The sequence below is a fragment of the Puma concolor genome, chromosome B3, assembly GCF_028749965.1.
Source record: "Puma concolor isolate L17-30 chromosome B3, mPumCon1.1.hap2, whole genome shotgun sequence".
NCBI classification, from domain to species: domain Eukaryota; kingdom Metazoa; phylum Chordata; class Mammalia; order Carnivora; family Felidae; genus Puma; species Puma concolor.
In genome coordinates this window covers 129,870,809-129,888,026 of record NC_141672.1, presented here as the reverse complement: position 1 = coordinate 129,888,026, position 17,218 = coordinate 129,870,809, and the positions used below count along the sequence as shown (strand labels likewise).

The 17,218-nt window shown below is 47.3% G+C and overlaps 1 protein-coding gene across 2 annotated transcripts in view; it reads right to left on the bottom strand.

The window, feature by feature from the left end:
• The window catches only part of PCSK6 (proprotein convertase subtilisin/kexin type 6), a 193,076-nt gene that overhangs the window by 18,499 nt on the left and 157,359 nt on the right, over positions 1-17,218 (bottom strand). Inside the window, exons 14-17 of one of the 2 annotated variants that reach the window (XM_086711391.1) lie at positions 7,528-7,707; positions 7,323-7,361; positions 1,251-1,353; positions 95-291 (exon numbers count right to left, since the gene is read on the bottom strand). In XM_086711391.1, coding sequence (XP_086567517.1) covers positions 95-291; positions 1,251-1,353; positions 7,323-7,361; positions 7,528-7,707 — 519 coding nt within the window. The remainder of the gene's footprint in view (positions 1-94; positions 292-1,250; positions 1,354-7,322; positions 7,362-7,527; positions 7,708-17,218) is intronic. The other variant, XM_086711393.1, reaches the window with a different exon arrangement.

Sequence of the window (17,218 nt, the reverse complement as noted above, 5' to 3'; positions counted from 1 at the left end):
TCTCCCAGGAGAAGGGACCCCAGCCCTGAGCGGGGGTGAGGGGAGGGGGAGAGGGACTGACTCATCACTTCTACGCACACAGACATGCACTTACTTTCATCGGCATAAAATCCGGCAGGACAGAATGTCACACAGGTGTTCATCTCCTGATGGTGATAGAACCCACGGCGGCAGGACAGGCACTGGGTTGGGCTCCTGCCCGAGCAGGTCTCACACCCCTTGTAGCACCGGCGACAGCGTCTCGCTGCTGTGTCCCCAAAGTAGCCTGGAGGGCACGTGTTCACGCATTTCCTGTGGGAGCAGAAGCCACAGAGGGCCTTTGCAACTCAGCCCTGCATGGCCCTTGGAGCCTGCAGCACCGCCAGGTCATGCTGAGGCAGGATAGCTAGCTGGGGAGCAAATCCCAGCCACCCCTCTGCACCCCCAGCTTAGCAAAACTCTCAGGGAGCCAAGGCCTGGGGGTGAAGGTTAAACCATTAATGCCCATCATCCTGGTGAACACAGCTGAGAGATTCCTAAGTACCCAGGAGAGGATCCAGGACTTGGACAAGAACCCAGGAATCCTTTGTTTCAAAGTCTCAGTGGCACCTGGATGATGGTATTCGACTTTTGGAATTTTGAGCTCTGCCAGAATGTCACCGATGGTGCCCTTCGAGAGTTAGACTCACTGGACAATGCATAAAGGCATCAGGCTGGCTGCCTGTGTACTGTGCAGGGAACGTGTGGCTGTGTCTGGGAGCTCAAGCACACCAGGAGAGACACGCCCGCAGCCCTGCATGGCTGCACCATTGCTGGGGCCCCTGGTGGCCATGTGTCCCACCTTGTGTGGTTGCACCGCTGACTGGACACCTGGGGCTGGGAGCTCTCCAGGCACGGCCCACAGGGCTGACTTTCAGAACAGTGCTGGCCTCTAACATGGCATTTGTCTATAGTTCCCAAGTGGTCAGTCTTGGGATGCTCAGTCTGACCAATCTTTGTTTAACAAAATGGGTACAAAATGGTTTATAAGCACAGATACCACAATGACACAGTTTCTGATTTCATGAATTACTTTGTGATGAGGACCAGAAGTTACTAATATGTACGAAATTCCAAAGCAGTAAACCTCAATGTGATTTCCTTTTTGGGGTTTTACATTGATTCATAAGTAGGGTACTAGGCTGCCGGGGGCTGAGACAGCTTGAATCAGGTCACCTTAGCGGTATGCCGAGGAACTCCAGGACATGTGATCAGAAGTCCCAGCCCATTACCTGCTGGTCTTGGCACTCCCCAGGCTGAAGTGGACACAGTTCAAGCACTGGTCTGCATTGGGGCCATCACAGCCTTTGTCACCACACTCCGGATGGCACACACCTTAAAGACATAAGCATTTCCTTTCACCCAGAGAGATGCTTTGTCAACCAAATGCAGTCCCCTAAGACCCTGAGTCAGGTTGTCACAGCCTAGGTGGGTCAGGATTAGCTTCCCTAGAGAGTGGTGGATCTGCTGGGGCTGGACGGCAGGACCTCAGCTGGACAGAGTGCCCACCCCTATGGCAATCTGGCTACGGCTGAGAGCTGAGCCTAGCTCTCAAATGGGGCAGCCTGAGAAGGAAAACAGCCAGCAGTAGGTGGGGACCCAGACCCACAAAAAGACGAGCACTGTGAGATACCAGGAGAGAGGCTGGTGGTGCCTTCTTCGGGGCATTCCTCTGCAACAGGGTCATGATGCTGGCACCAGCCATCTCTCTAGATTCCTGACGTGAAGGACAAAGCAAGGCAATATGGGGCATCAAAGGCATCAGGGAAACTGCTGCCAAGCGGTGAGGATCATGGAAAGGATGGGAGAGACGATTCACTACATGCACTGGTGGGAATAGGATGGATCTGCAAGCCCAGGACCGCTGTGTGGGGCTGTCCCGGGGCGGGGCTGAGCTGGCCTGGGCTGTTCCTGGGCGGGGCTGAGCTGGGTGGGGCTGTCCCTGGGTGGAGCTGGTCTGGGTGGGGCTGCCCCTGGGTGGGCATGGGTTGGGCTGGGCCTTTCTCTGCAAACCTTTTTGCTTCCCTCCCTCTCCTCCAAGTCCCCTACCATCCCCAAATTCTGACTCTGGGGGCCTGTGTGTTGTTGGAAAAGTGTTGGAGAGAAATGTAGGGAGCTCAGTGGACTCTAGCAAGCCTCACTCTTGCAGGTGGTCTGCCCTGCAGGTGGGCCACACAGATGAGCCCAGTTAGAAATGTCTAGTGCCCTCAGGCCGGGGTGGGGCAGGTCCACAGATGTCCCCTTCGCCTGGCCTGAAGGACATGACCACATCATGCTGAAGACCAGCACTATGGTGGGACCGCCTGCCCGCCTCGTCCCTCACCCTCCTACTCTGGGCAATGGTTCCAGAAAACTGCCCCATGTGGGGAGGTGCCCAGTGGGGTATTACAAAGGCTTTAGAGTCTTTAGAAGAAAAAAGCCTTCTGTAAGGTTTGAGTTGTTGGAAGGGGTGGGGAGTGAGTTCAGAAGCAAAGAAGAGGTGATTTGCTGGCCACCAGCATTTCATGGGGATGCAGGCACAGACAAAAGTCCCCATTCTCTGTTGCCCACAATGGGTCTTTGCTGAGGTACACAAAGCCCTCTTCATTCGTCCTTAAAGGGCCTGCGGACCTTCCTAGTGTTAGACCCAGTTTATTTTGCTTCCCTCCCTGAAGGTTTACTGTTGTTGATATTTCCAAAGTTTTCATTGTGGGTTCAGCTGTGAACCCCTTTCAAAGCTGAGCTTGTCCCTGGGAATACACTGGTCTGGGCTGGGGAGGGCTCTGTTGCGGGTAGAGTTCTAGTGCACGGCCTGACATGCACAAAGCTTATCATGGAGGCTACCCTCACCCCGCCCCCTTCCCCAGCTCCAGACTGTCAGGCTATTTTGCAGTCAGTTCTCATTTGATTTGATTCTTGTCCACCTCATTCCGGGCCATTTCCAGATTTCCAAGCAAATCCTTGCTTCCTGGCACGTTGTTTTTCAATTACCCACTGCGCAGAAGACACCTATGAGTTTGGCCACTGGGCTCTGACCTTCCACCCAGCCCGAGCCGTGGGGGCCTCAGGATACACCACCATGAGGACCATCTGCCTTCTGTAGTGGTTTCTCCCCAAGGCCAATGGAGGCAGGAGGTCTGTCTTACTTGATTAAGTAAACAGTTTCTTTAATCTTAAGGAGGTTTGGGGGGGGGACAGGGAAGAGACAGACCAATTTCCCTACTCTCTCCCAGCACGGGAGACAGAAGCTTCAAGAGGCTGGATCTGGACTAGGGTGTTTATTGCTATATTCCCAGCACCTAGAAAGGTGTCTGGCATAGGGCAGGTGCCAACTAAATATTTGCTGAGAAGCTGAAGGGTAGGAGAATGGATGAAAGAAATATGGGTGGAAATTGGGAAAGTGCAGGTAACCTCACCATCCACAAACAGAACAGTCTAGGACGTACCAAGAGAGGGATAGCCTTGGGAGAAGGCCTGGTTCACGGCATGTGGACTTCACCTTCCTCCTCCCTCCTGGGGCCTCTTTGTGGTGGAGAAGTTAGTTAATAACCCCAAGGGAGCTCCACACAAGGCTGGGGTCCCCCTAACAGTAACAGCAAAACCTCATCAGGGCATCTGGCTAACCAGCCGTGTCCGGCCCCAGTGAAGAGTGTGGTAAGATACTGTCCAAGGCAGGACGCTTAGATGAGCGTCTGTAAGCACCTCTCCTACAGCTGTCTACTTGAGTTGTCTCCAAAAGCCCAATGTCAAAATTCGCCTCTCGATGAATTGTTCTTGGATTAAATCTACCTGGTTGGTAGATTTACCACTTATCCTGCTTACTCCATCACTCCTAAGATTTTGTGTGTGTGTGTGTGTGTGTGTGTGTGTGTGTGTTTTCTGGTACAGCTGTAACACATTCTCTGGGTAAGCATATGTTATTTTTGTTGCCATTTGTATTTGTTTTTCCTCTTTCCTCAATTAGCATGAAAATTCTTCAAAGACCCACTGCCATCCTGTGTCATTTCCCAAGGTTCCAGATACAAGGGGGAGTGTGATTCATGTGCTGACAGTCTGCCAACTCCCACCTACTGGGTGTTACAATGACACAGGCTTATTTGAAATCTCTACCTTAAATCTTTTGTGGAGAAAATCCAGGATTAAAAAAACAACAACCCACAAACAGGGGCACCTGGGTGGCTCAGTTGGGTAAGCATCTGCAGAGCCTGCTTGGTATTCTCTCTCTCCCCCCCACCCCGCCCCTGCCTCTCCCCTGCTTGTATGCTTGCAAGTGCTCTCTCTCTCTCTCTCTCTCTCTTCCTCTCTCTCTCTCTCTCTCTCTCTCAAAATAAATAAATTAACTTAAAAAAATCCCCACAAACAAATGTTAGAAAGCAACTTGGGAATTCTCAATGGCCTTTGTCATAAGACGCTTAGACCAGTTTCTGAAGACGCTTAGATACTTAGGACTGCCTAAGTATCACGATCTTTCCCCTGCCGTTCATGCTGTCCAGGAAGAGTGTGCTGGCATGTCACTGGCACACCAGCAGACATGAAGTGGGGTGGCAGGGACAAAGGTGGCTGACTGCAGACGAGAGGTACGGAAGAGAATAACAGACCACTTTCACTGCAGGTCTGATCTCTTCCCTGATGGCTCTATTCTGCTGGGTGAGTGCTAATGTGCCCAAAGTCCATGACCTGACAATGTCCTGCACTGGGCATGCCACGTGTCCTGCGAATCAATTCCCCTGTGCCTGTTGAGCTGTCCTGGAATGCATCCAGGCAAAGGCTGCATGGGCTCTTGGCTTCCCTCAGTCCCGTGGGGCTGACCACACTGTCCTGCACTGACCTTAGCTTCCCTTCATCCTCATGACATTCTGTCCTTCCCTGGAGGCCACTCTCTCATAGCAGCCTGAGCACCACCCTATGTCCTGCCATCATCATCACACTACCTGGAGTCACCCAGGACAGCCACTGAGCATCCCCAGACCTGCTGAATCCACCTCTGAGGTGGGGCCCAGCCCTGGGCCTGCTCTTCAACCAAGCATCCTAGGTGGGTCACTGGGGCAGCCTTGCTCTCTGCCATGTCTGGTGCTTGCTCTCCAGGGACCTCCCGCTGCTCCTCAGCCACCAGGAGGCTCTGTCCCAGCAGGTAGGCCATCGCCCCCAGTTTCCCTGGTACCTCACCCAGCCCATGTGGCTACTGCCCCCCACTTCCTGCTGGACTCACCAGCCTCCTGATCTCCAAGCCCTCTTCTCTAAGTTGGATTTCCACATACTCTTTTACTTTGGGGACCCCAGACTCCACCACTACCTTGGACGCAGTGCTGTCCTGTGCCCCCTGCTGCTGACCCCTGGGACCACTGTTCCATCAGACCTCTCTACCCCTTCCTGACACGGTAACTGCTCTCTGGCGCACAGGGCCCAGGTGGAGTACCACCAGGCTGCACTCATCACCCCTGTGCACCTCTGCCCATGCCAGTTCTCCAAATTCTTAAGAACCTTCTTCCTAGTATAACCACCCCGGAAAATCCCTGCTTCAACCTGCTGCACCTCTGTGCTAAAACTGCAGAAAGCTGATAATAATCATGGGCCTACCTCAAAATCACCCTTCCCTCCACCCTGTCTCTTTCCCTGAGTTTCTGCCCTGAGGCTTATCTGTGACTGAGCTTCTGGAAGAGGCATGGACAAGCCCTTGAAAGTGGAATCTTTTTTATTTTTTATATATTAAAAAAGATCTTTTTTAAGTTTATTTATTTGAGACAGGCAGAGACAACACGAGTGGGGGAGGGGTAGAGAGAGAGGGAGAGACAGAGAGAATCCCAAGCAGACTCTGCACTGTGAGCACACAGCCCAATGAGGGGCTTGAAATCATGAAATTGTGAGATCATGATCTAAGCTGAAGCTGAGAGTCGGACACTTAACCCACTGAGCCACCCAGGCGCCCCTTGACTATGGAATCTAACATGGCTGCTTCCTCCTCCCCCGCTCCTCCTCCTCCTTTTCCCCTCCTCTCCCATTGCCCTCCACATCACCCCACTCTTGCTCTCTCCCCATCTCTGTCTCTACCTGCTGTTACTGGCCTGCCCATCCCACTTGCCCCAAGATTGTAGGGACCTTCCCCGAGAGTCAGGAACACTTTCCATTCCCACAGAGACATCCTCTATCCATCTAGGCCATACTTGGGAAAGACTAAGTGACTTGGGCTACAGGGCAGTCATATTGTGAGATTCCAGGACAGTGTAAGGGTAGAGTCAGTAGCAGATTTTAAGGAAAAAAAAATCAGTCCTTTATTAATAATTACTGAATCTTGCCATCATTTATAAATCGCAGGTGGAAACAGAGCAGATTAATCCATACATAATTCAATGCTCCATTTTAAAGGAATGGTAGAAGAAATTTAAAATGGAATCAACCGTAATTTATGCTTGATATGTATCAGTGGAATTCTCCATTTTGTTACTTTTCTTTTTTCAGAAGCTATTAGATAATTCAAAACATCAATATCCTTAGATATCACCCATCATTTATCAAACAGCTGTAATATTTAGCTAAGCAAAATATGCCCAACCAGAAACACTCAGCTTCTCACAAATCACTGTGGGTTGGTGCAGAGGGAAAGGAACAGCTTTCTACCTAATGTGCTAATCATGACTGCGCCCAGCCCAGAGGCTAGATATGCCGAAAGCCCTCTCCAGGCTGCTGCCTCCACGCGGGCGCGGGCGCTGGAGGTCCAGAGCCAGGGGCACCTCCCACCTCCCAGCAATGGTATGTCTGGAGAAGAAGCATTTGCACGAGGCATCTTTACTTTCTGTGAGATTTCTTTGTTGTTGTTGTTTAAGTAGGCTCCACACCAATGCATGGCTTGAACTCATGACCCTGAGATCAAGACCTGAGCTAAGATCAAGAGTCGGATGCTCAACCGACGGAGCCACCCAGGTGCCTCTCCTGTGAGATTCTTAAGTTCCTTCCAGTGGCATCAGTTATCTACTGACATTCAGAGCTAAGACTCTCTCCTGGAGTCTTCATCCCAGCTCTCAAGGCCAGTCAAGACCAGCACTGTAAGTTCCTCTCCTGGCTATCTGGCTATGCTCATTCAACCCAACCTTTCTGGGCCCATTTCGACCCTCGTCCTTCCCACATTCTGGCCATAGGGACAGAAAGTGGATGGATTTGAGAGGGTCAGGAGGTTGAGGCATGAGACGAGGGACTCTGAAATAAGTGGGTGCCCCAGGAGGGGGCTCATTAACCAGGAGGCAAGTCCCAGTTCTGGTTGGGCATATAGAACCTTCTGTTTCCCAGCCTTGTAAGGTTGGAGAATACTTACTGGTTCGAAGCATACTTACTGGTCTGTAAGATATTAGGAGAGCCGTGGGTGGAAGGAGCTGTGTGGGTGTAAATTGCCATCATTATTACAACTTCCAGGAAGGGAGGAAGACCTACCATCACAATCCCCGCCTTTGCCAGGTATAGCCCCACGTTTTAAGAGCCAACAGTGGAAAACCAAAACTCGCTGAGGTTTGCCATCTCCCTCGGCTTCGGGTTCATTACCTGTGTAGTCTTCTTCGTCCTCAGGAACCTCGGCCTGGGGCGGTGACAGAGCGGCCTTGGGTGGCTCCAGCTCCGGGGTCGAAAGCTCCAGCATCCGAGAGCGAGACTGATGGGAAATGAAAGTGTTGTATGGGTGCTCCGCTGTGCCGTACAAGATGAGGCTCCATTCTTTCAATTTCCCTGGAAGACACCAAGCCCAGAGTTACCGGACAGCCATGAAACCTCCCTCAGAAAGTCCTTGAGGCGCCTGGCCCGAGGCCGCCATCACTCACAGAAGAACCAGGCGCAGGGCTCCTCCTGGGGGCTCTTCACCCACCATCTAGTCACCGGAGAACCAAGGACGTGCCAACTTCCCAGGCCATGTTCTCTGTCCCCCAGTCTCACATGGCTCTGCTGATTGGCTTCCTTGCCCTCTTGGACTATCCAGTGGGTGGACCTGGGGCCTGGCCCTGAGACTTTTCCCATTTGCTTCCAAAGGTGAAAGCTGGATTCCATATACCGAGGAGTCCTGCTATTTGCATCCTTGACCCTGGATCACACGAAGATTGGTCTTGGGATCCTTCCTATGTAGCCCGCCAAGGTGGGTGGGAAGTGTGGTAGGGTGGGAATAGCAGTGCAAACCCAAATGTCCCCAGATGCTGGGTGTAGAGAGGATGTCCTCAAAAATGGCAGGATGGGGGCACCTGGGTGGTTCAGTCAGTTGGGCATCTAACTCTTGATTTCGGCTTGGGTCACGATCTCTCGGTTCGTAAGTTCAACCCCCACTTCAGGCTCTGTGCTGGCAGTGTGGAGCCTGCTTGGGATTCTCTCTCTCTGCCCCTCCCCTGCTCATGCTTGCGCACTTTCTCTCTCTTCTCTTTCTCAAAATAAATAAACTTAAAAAAAAAAAAAGCCAGGATGAATGGCACAGAGGCTGGATTGTGCATGGGGAAGTGAGAAGCTTGGGGAGGAGGGGTAAGGGCAGTGTGCCCAGCCATGAGTGAACAGGGGTGGGGACCCCACCGTCTACTTCCATGTGGGAATGATGGCCCATGCTGCTAGGTCTTCCCAGGTGTACAGAGAAGTGGAAATCTGGCCTGCAATTTGTAGGTGAAATCCCTGATCTTATAAAACACAGTAGAAGCCAAGTTAGATATGCCTGGGGCTGGCCCAGCTACACGCACCACGGGTCTGAGCTTCCCTTCCTAACTATGTGTTCCCAGCATTCAGGGAGGTGAGACCATATTGAGGAGGTCATTGCTGTTATTCTTGTGCAAATGAGAGGCCAAGGTCCAATGTGGCCAGCAGGGGACACACTGTTCATGCTGAAGGACTCACTGCCTCTCCACCCCAGCAACCATGCAGCTGTGAGCCACCTCAATGAACCCTCATGACAGGCCACGGTGACCCAAGCTAGGGACAGTGTCTTTGCCAGCTTCGCATCTGTGTCAGCTGGGAAAAATCTCTGGCTTCCTCTTCATTTTCTATCATTGGGTTTCTTGGCAATCGGAATGCTTTAGGTGACGGGAATTATTGCTCTGATTAGTCCCTAAGTGATTTGTGTTTTTATTGTCGCTTCTGTTCACACTATTCCACTTCTTTCCTCTGAAAGGCAGGCCATCTGTCTTTAGATATCTGTCTATACACTATTTTTGCCACATGGTCAGCTCTGCCGGTATAACTTTATCTTTTATTCCAGTTCCAGGAATCCCTTGGACTCCCTAAATTCTACAACACGGGCTCCTGCTTGTCCACATACCCCAGAAGCCTGTGGGCTAAAACCCATACTGTCCTAGGAGGACAGAGGCAGGACTGGCTTGCAAATACCAGGCCACACTTAAAACTTACTGTGTTGTACCCCCCTTTTTTTTTTAATTTTTTTTTTTTTTAAATTTTTTTTTCAACGTTTTTATTTATTTTTGGGACAGAGAGAGACAGAGCATGAACGGGAGAGGGGCAGAGAGAGAGGGAGACACAGAATCGGAAACAGGCTCCAGGCTCCGAGCCATCAGCCCAGAGCCTGATGCGGGGCTCGAACTCCCGGACCGCGAGATCGTGACCTGGCTGAAGTCGGACGCTTAACCGACTGCGCCACCCAGGCGCCCCTTTTTTTTTAATTTTTTAATGTTTAATTATTTTTGAGAGAGAGACAGAGTGCAAGCAGGGGAGGGGCAGAGAGAGAGGGAAACACAGAATCTGAAGCAGGCTCTAGGCTCTGAGGTGTCTGCACAGAGCCCGACATGGGGCTCAACCCCATCAACGGTGAGATCATGACCTGAGCAGACTTAATGGACTGAGCCACCCAGGTGCCCCTTATTGTGCTCTTCTAAATGGTGTCTGATTTTGATTCAGTTATACAATGTGGCACAGAGCCACACTCTAGCCAACCAAGGTCCCAGGCCCCGAAAGCCTGCAGCCCTCAAGCTGTTCCAAGTCAGGCCCCACGTCACCTGGGCCTTTCCCGGCCTGGCCAGGGCTAGAGGATGCAGGTCCTTGAATTTGCAAAAATATTCCTGAGCTATTTCCCAGTACATGGACTTCCAAAGGGCCTGGTTCTTTTAGACACTCTGTGACCATTTCCCTAACACCATGAGAAGCACTTCACCCGTGTGCAGGTGCAGAAAACACAGTCCCTGATTATGAACTGTCATCCGTTCTCAACTTCTGAAGACCAAATTAGAGCCAGATTTCAAAACCACAGAGGAGCTGGGCACGTTAACTGCAGGGTGAGGAACCGATTAAGGGGGAGCACGAGGACCACACGACAGGGAGCAAGGCTCTGTAAGCTGTCATTTGAGTCAAGACCTGTTTCCGCCCTGTATCGTGTCTCCCAAAACACCCACGAAAGCCCTCACCACTAAAATTAGACTCGTATTTTCAGATAGGGCTTTGGTAGGACAAACAAAAGAGGCTGCTCTGAGCTCAGGATCAGCAAGCACCCAGCGGAGGGAGGGGGAGCAGGAGGAATTCAAAGAAACCAAGACAGTAGATCCTCAAAGTTCTCAGCACAAGGAGAAAAATCATTTTGTGTGTGTGTGTGTGTGTGTGTGTGTGTGTGTGTGTATGAGACAATGGATATTGACTCACTTATTGTGGTAACTACACACAATCTAGGTAAGTCAGGTCATTATGCTATACATCATAAACTTCTTCTTCTTTTTTTAAAATAGTTTCTTTTCGGGGAGCCTGGGTGGCTCAGTCGGTTGAGCGACGAACTTCGGCTCAGGTCATGATCTCACGGTTTGTGAGTTCAAGCCCCGTGTCGGGCTCTGTGTTGACAGCTCAGAGCCTGGAGCCTGCTTCTGATTCTCTCTGCCCCTCCCCCACTCATGCTCTGTCTCTGTCTCAGAAGTAAATAAACATAAAATTTTTTTTTAAAATAGTTTCTTTTCTTTTTTTTTTTTTAATGTTTATTCATTTGGGGGGGAGGGGCAATGAGAGAGAGGGGGACAGAGTTTCCGCAGAGGGCTCTGTGCTGACAGCAGAGAGCCGATGCTGGGCTTGAATTCATTGTGCAAGATCATGTCAGACCCTTAACCGAATGAGCCACCCAGGTACCCCTGTACATCATAAACTTCTACAATGCTGAGTGCCAGTCATATCTCAATAAAACTGAAAGGAAAAAAAAATATTAAGAAACCAGCAGGAGGAGCTGCCTTGGGATGGTAGGAGGGGAGGCTGCAGTTCAGGAATAGGAAAGAGACTTCATTTTCACTGTATTCCCTTAGGGACTGTCGGATTTTTGTTCTGTTTTGTTTTTAAGCCACAGCATATGTTACCTTTCAGATATATAATTAAAAATTTGTTTTTTAATGTTTATTTATTTTTGAGAGAGAGACACACACAGAATCCAAAGCAGGCTCCAGGCTCTGAGCTGGCAGCACAGGGGCTTGAATCTACAAACTGTGAGATCATGACCTGAGCCGAAGTTGGATGCTTAACCGACTGAGCCACACAGGTGACCCTCACATATACAATTTGAGAAGAAATCTAAGTTTAGTGAAAAAAAGGGGGAGGTTGTATACTCAAAGAAAAAACATTAAAAAAACGGGATACTTGGGGCTTTGGGTTTATGTTTCTGAATAAGTAATAAATATGAATGAATATGAATAGCTAAAAATCCAAAAGTATAAAAGGGAATATGGTGGAAGTCTTCCTCTAGCCCTGTCCCCTGGCCACCATCTTTCTCATCACAAGTGACCCCATTACTTGTTTCTTATGTACCCTTCCAGAAGCATTTTATTCTTTTTATTCTTTACCAAGCAGATATGAGCATATATATTTTGTCCTGTCCCCTTTATCAACACACCTGCTACACCTTCTGAACCTTGCTTCTTCCATTAGCAAGGAATCTCGATGACCTTCCCATCCCTGCAGCAGAGAGACGTTGAATCATTTAACAGTCTCCTATTGGTGGGCATTTAGGTTGTTTCCAATTTGCAATTATGAACAGTGCTATAACTTGGTCACATGAGGAGGGGCCCGGAGAAGTAGAAAGAGGTCCTAGTGTGTGGCCCGGTCCCCAGTGTCAGCTCCCTCCACGCTAACCATCCCCAGAGTCTGCCCTCGCTCTGGGGGAGATGAGACATGTGAATGTGGAAGAACCACAGAAAAGTAGAAGGAGAACATAGCTGGGGCTACCCCAGACCAGGACTGGGTCCACACTCGACAGAACTGCCGTCCAGGGGCAGGATGATTGAAAAACGTTGGCCTGCTTTGGACAAAGCATTTAGCCAGAATGTATTATTTACTATTCAGGACACTCAGCATGCCTGTTCAAGTTTACTGGGACAAAAACCAAGCAGTTCCATTAATTCCTTAATTTCCAGCAGGGAGGTCTTAAAAGACATCCAAATCCAAATTCTTTGGTTTTTCTTTCCATCAGCCTCCTGAGATTGTAAAGAAAGAACAACAAATCCACCTGCTTAGCTGCTTGGGGCCAGCACTGTCAGGACTCTGCCTCCAGATGTCACCAGCAAAGCCCAGGCAACAGTAATTGTGTCCCAGGCACACGATAATCCTGGCTAATGCCAATAAATGGCTTTATCATCATTCACTATCTTCAGTGCAGCATTTCCCCTTGATGAATTGAATTGGTAATGAACAAACAGGATTATTCCTATTATTCAAAGGAAGAACCAGAATTAAGGAAGACTACGGTTGAATTTGCCAATAGGAAAGTACCAGCAGTAATAAAGCTTTTCTTTGCCTCATATTTTGAGTGAAGCATTAAAAATCCTTGAGAGGGGAATTTACAATTGGAGACAAAGAGGGTAGAAGTGGGGGAAAGTTTTTGTTAGGCTAAGAACTCTGAGCTAATACTTTTGAATTCTTGGGTTTTCTTTGGGCATAAGAAGTTATTAACAATAAAGAATTTATTAATCCTCCCCCGCCCTTATATTGAAAACATGCAGGGAGAAATTCTTTAGTCAAAACATAGTAAAGAAAGAGAGACCTAAAAAAAAAAAAAAAATTAAGAAAGAAATACATTTCAGTCTCTGCCCTCCCTCCAGCCCCAACCCAGTGGAAGTTTTTTCCACATAAGGGCCAGTGAACCTGACTTACAAAGTTTATGAAGTTTAATGAAGAGGTTTTGGTGGAAGGAATAAAAAAGGCTCACCTCCATCTGTTTATAAAAATATACAAAAACACTTTAAAGGGAGGATTTTATGGTATGTGGATTATAGTTCACTATATTTCAATAAAGCTATTATATGAAATACTGTATATATATATATATATATATATATATATATATATATATATGTATACACACACACATACACACGTGTGTATTATAGACAGAAAGAAACCCCAACATTTACTCAATAAATTTAACACATAATTAAAAATGCACTTTAAATCCACATTATGGCAACTAAGAGGGAGGAGAATAAAGGGAATTTAGGAAACAACGTGGAAAGGACAAGGAAGAGTGTCCACACATGTGGGCCACCATGTGTGCGCCTACATGCGCACACACACGCACACCTGTACATGTTTCCCTCAGAGCCCAGTGCAAGACAGGGGGGATGAGAGAATCTTCCCTACAATCTTGTAGTCATAAAAACCATTAAAGATGGTGTTTTCAGTACCCGGAAAAGGATCTAAGAATCCTAAGTGCTAGTGTTCATTTAGGTGAAGGTAGAACAAGTACGAATTCAGTAAAGAACAATAGTGGTCCTGTACGGCGATGCACAAAATAGCATTTTCCTTAATGGCACCCTAAGGTTAGGTAGGATACCATCTTTTTAACGTGTTTTTTTTTTTTTTTTTTTTTTTTTTGCTTTTTTCAAAGTAATGAATTCACAGTTTGAAAAGCCAAGCAATGGTACACAGTCTAGACCAATGGTACACAGTCTAGTCTTTCTGTTACTGCCCCCTCCCTCTCTGAGTCCTTTTTTGGGACATGGTATCTTTTCACACTCAGAGCGTCTATTCTAGCACTTAGTACCTCATTGCTTGATTAAATGTGTGTATGCTATGTCCTGGTTTCTCATGGTTTGTTTTTTTTTTTAAGTTCATTTATTTATTTTGAGAGAGAAAGAGAGAGGGAAGAGAATCCAACAGGATGCACACTGTCAGTGGAGAGCCCAATGCGAAGCTCCATCTCACGAATGTCAGATCAAGACCTGAGCTGAAATCAAGAGTCAGATGCTTAACCAACTGAGCCACCCGGCGCCCTTGGTTTCTCAGTTTTAGACACCATCCAGTGACATCCTACCTAGGATATGGAGAAGAAGCCCCACTTTCATGCCATCCCTCATATACTCACATCCTTCCCCATATACCCAACACTCTGTTGACATGATTTCTTACTGGGTCAGTATTCAGTGTCTTCTCCCCCACCTTCCTCCCATTTCATTTTGTGGGAGATTTCCTCAGGGCTTCTAACCTATCTATTGACTTCCTAAGTTTTGCTCACGCTTAAAATTTTCAAAGTATTTATCTGGTTCTCCCAATGTTCTTTTTTTATAATACAGAATCCTGTTCTTGGTTTATAGATGAAATATTTTCTCTTCTCTTCCCTGAGGACACCTATGAGATAACGGAATTTATATATTGGTCTCTGCCCTAGTTCCTGGTACAGAGCTCCTGAGACCCTTGTTATTTCCTAAGTGATAAGGACAATAGGAACATCTCTTGTTAAAACATTTGTCTTTGACCCTGTCCCTAACGCAGGACTCCTAAACCCTTGCAAACTCCTAAGTGATAATAAGGAGCATCCTTTGTTCTCTGGAAGTGACTCTGGGCGAGCTCCTGGATGGGGGTTGGTCACCAAAAAGACTAAACTAAGATTAGTAGCTTGGAATCTTCAGCCCTGCCCCCAACTTCTCTAGGGAGGGGCTAAAAATAAAGATAGTAACGGACTATGCCTATATGAGAAAGCCTCCTTAATATCCCAACAGTATATGGTTTGGTGAACTTCTAGGTCGGCAAACACACACCAGGAGAATGGCGCACCCCAACTCTGCACAGATGGAAGCTCCTACTCTCAGGGCCCTGCCAGACCTCGCCTTGTGTATCTCTTCATCTGGCTATTTATCTGTATCCTTTATCATTTCCTTTAACAAACGGATAAGTGTAAGTAAGAGCTTCCCTGAGTTTTGGGAGTCATTCTCCCAAATTAAATGCATCCCAAGAGGAGGTCTTTAGAGCACCCATCTCTGGCTGGTAGGTCAAAAGCACAGGTGGTAACCCAGACTTGTTACTGGCTTCTAAAGTGTATGTGAGTGTGTAAGGGGGAGCCAGGGGCAGTTTTGTGGGACTGAGCCCTTAAGCTGTGGGATCTAATGCTATCTCTGATGGTGTCAGAACCAAGTTAAATTGTAGGACGTCCAACTGGTGTGACTGAGAATTGCTTGTTGTGGGGGAAAAAAAACACACATTTGGTGACCAGAGGTGTCAGAGGTGAAGTGTTTTGTGTGAATAGTAGACACACAGGAGGAACACAGACTAGGGAATAACTGGTGTTCTCCCTACACAGAGGAACTAAATTTTTCTATTTTGTAATACCAGTTAAAGTCAGTTGAGTGTCTGACTTTGGCTCAGGGCATCACTGTTCATGAGTTCAAGCCCCAAATCAGGCTCGCTGCTGTCAGTGTGGAGCCTACTTAGGATTCTCTCTCTCCCTCTCTCTCTCTGCCCCTCCCAGGCTAGCACTCTCTCTCTTAAAAATAAGATAAACATTAAAAAAAAAACAATTATAGTTTTTCTGAAGTTTTCTGCCTTGCTCCTTCCCCTCCAAGTTTCTTCTCTGTTCGAGTTTGTTTCTGTTTTAATGTCAGATAATTTCCTCAAATGTCTGGTGGTCCTTGTACTGAGGTGTGCCTCAGTAGTGAGGCACTATAAAGCTGATTGACAGTTCTGTGTGCTGGAATATGGAAACGTATTTTTTTGTTTGTTTATTCACTTTGTACACGGCCAACTTGCTGGCTTGTGCAATATGAGAAAGGAAATGCCATCACAGTGTATGAGGTGGCTCAGATGTACACAACATTTACATAGTAAATGTGAACACTTCCCATCAGAAACAATGGAGGTCAGAGCAAAGCATATCTTTACACTGCTGAAATTTAAAAAAAAAACACTGCCGACTCAGAATTCCATAAAATGAAAACACTATTTACAAGTAGGTGGATACATGGAAACATCACAATGATTTCCTCAAAGCACAAAGTCAATGTGTCAACAAAGGAGCAAACACATTTTTCAAAACAAACAAAATTGGTTGAAATAAAGACTTTTTTTGAAATAAATGTAAGCTGAGCAAACTCATGGCCAGCAGGCCAACATGATAAGAAATGATAAAGGAAATTCTTCAGGCAGAAGGAAAATGATACCAGATAAAAAACTGTATCTATAGGAAAGAATAAAGAACACCAGAAATGGTAAGTATGTGGATAAACAAAAAGAGTAGCTTTTTTCCTTCTCTTACTTTCTTTTTTTAAAAATGTTTACTAAAAAAATTTTCAATGTTTATTTCTGAGAGAGAGAGAACGAGCAGGGGAAGTGCAGAAAGAGAGAGGGAGACACAAAATCCAAAGCAGGCTCCAGGTTCTGAACTGTCAGCACAGAGCCTGATGCGAAGCTCGAACTCATGGACAGTTGTGATCATGACCTGAACCGAAGTCGGACACTTAACCGACTGAGTTACCCAGGCGACCCCTTCTCTTACTTTCTTTAAAAGACAAAGACCGTGTAAAGCAAAAATATCACTGTCTGATGGAGTTGGTAATATAGAGAGAAGTAAAATATATGACATAATTATAGCACAAAGTGGGGAGTGGGAGAATAGAATGACACCGTCGTTAGGCTCTTAAATTTGTGAAGGGTGAAGTCCGTGCAATATTAATTCTAAGTAAACTGTAATATATTAAGGCTACATATCGTAATCCTTAGAGTGAACACACAAATATTGCTAAAAAGCCAAAAAGGAAATAAATGTAATATTCAAAATTATTTAATACCCTCCCTCCCAAAAAAAGGCACAAGAAGAGAAACCTTTTTAATATTGTTGGATTTAGTTAACACGGGGCTTGGAATTTTTGTATTAATGCTCCTGAGTGAGACTGGCTGAAAATTCTCCATTCTCATACTGTGCTGTTGGGATTTGGCACCAAGGATATACAGGTTTCATTAAACCACTGGGGATCATTTCCCCTTTTTCAACTGTCTCAAAGAGTTTACAGAATATTGATATTATTTCTTC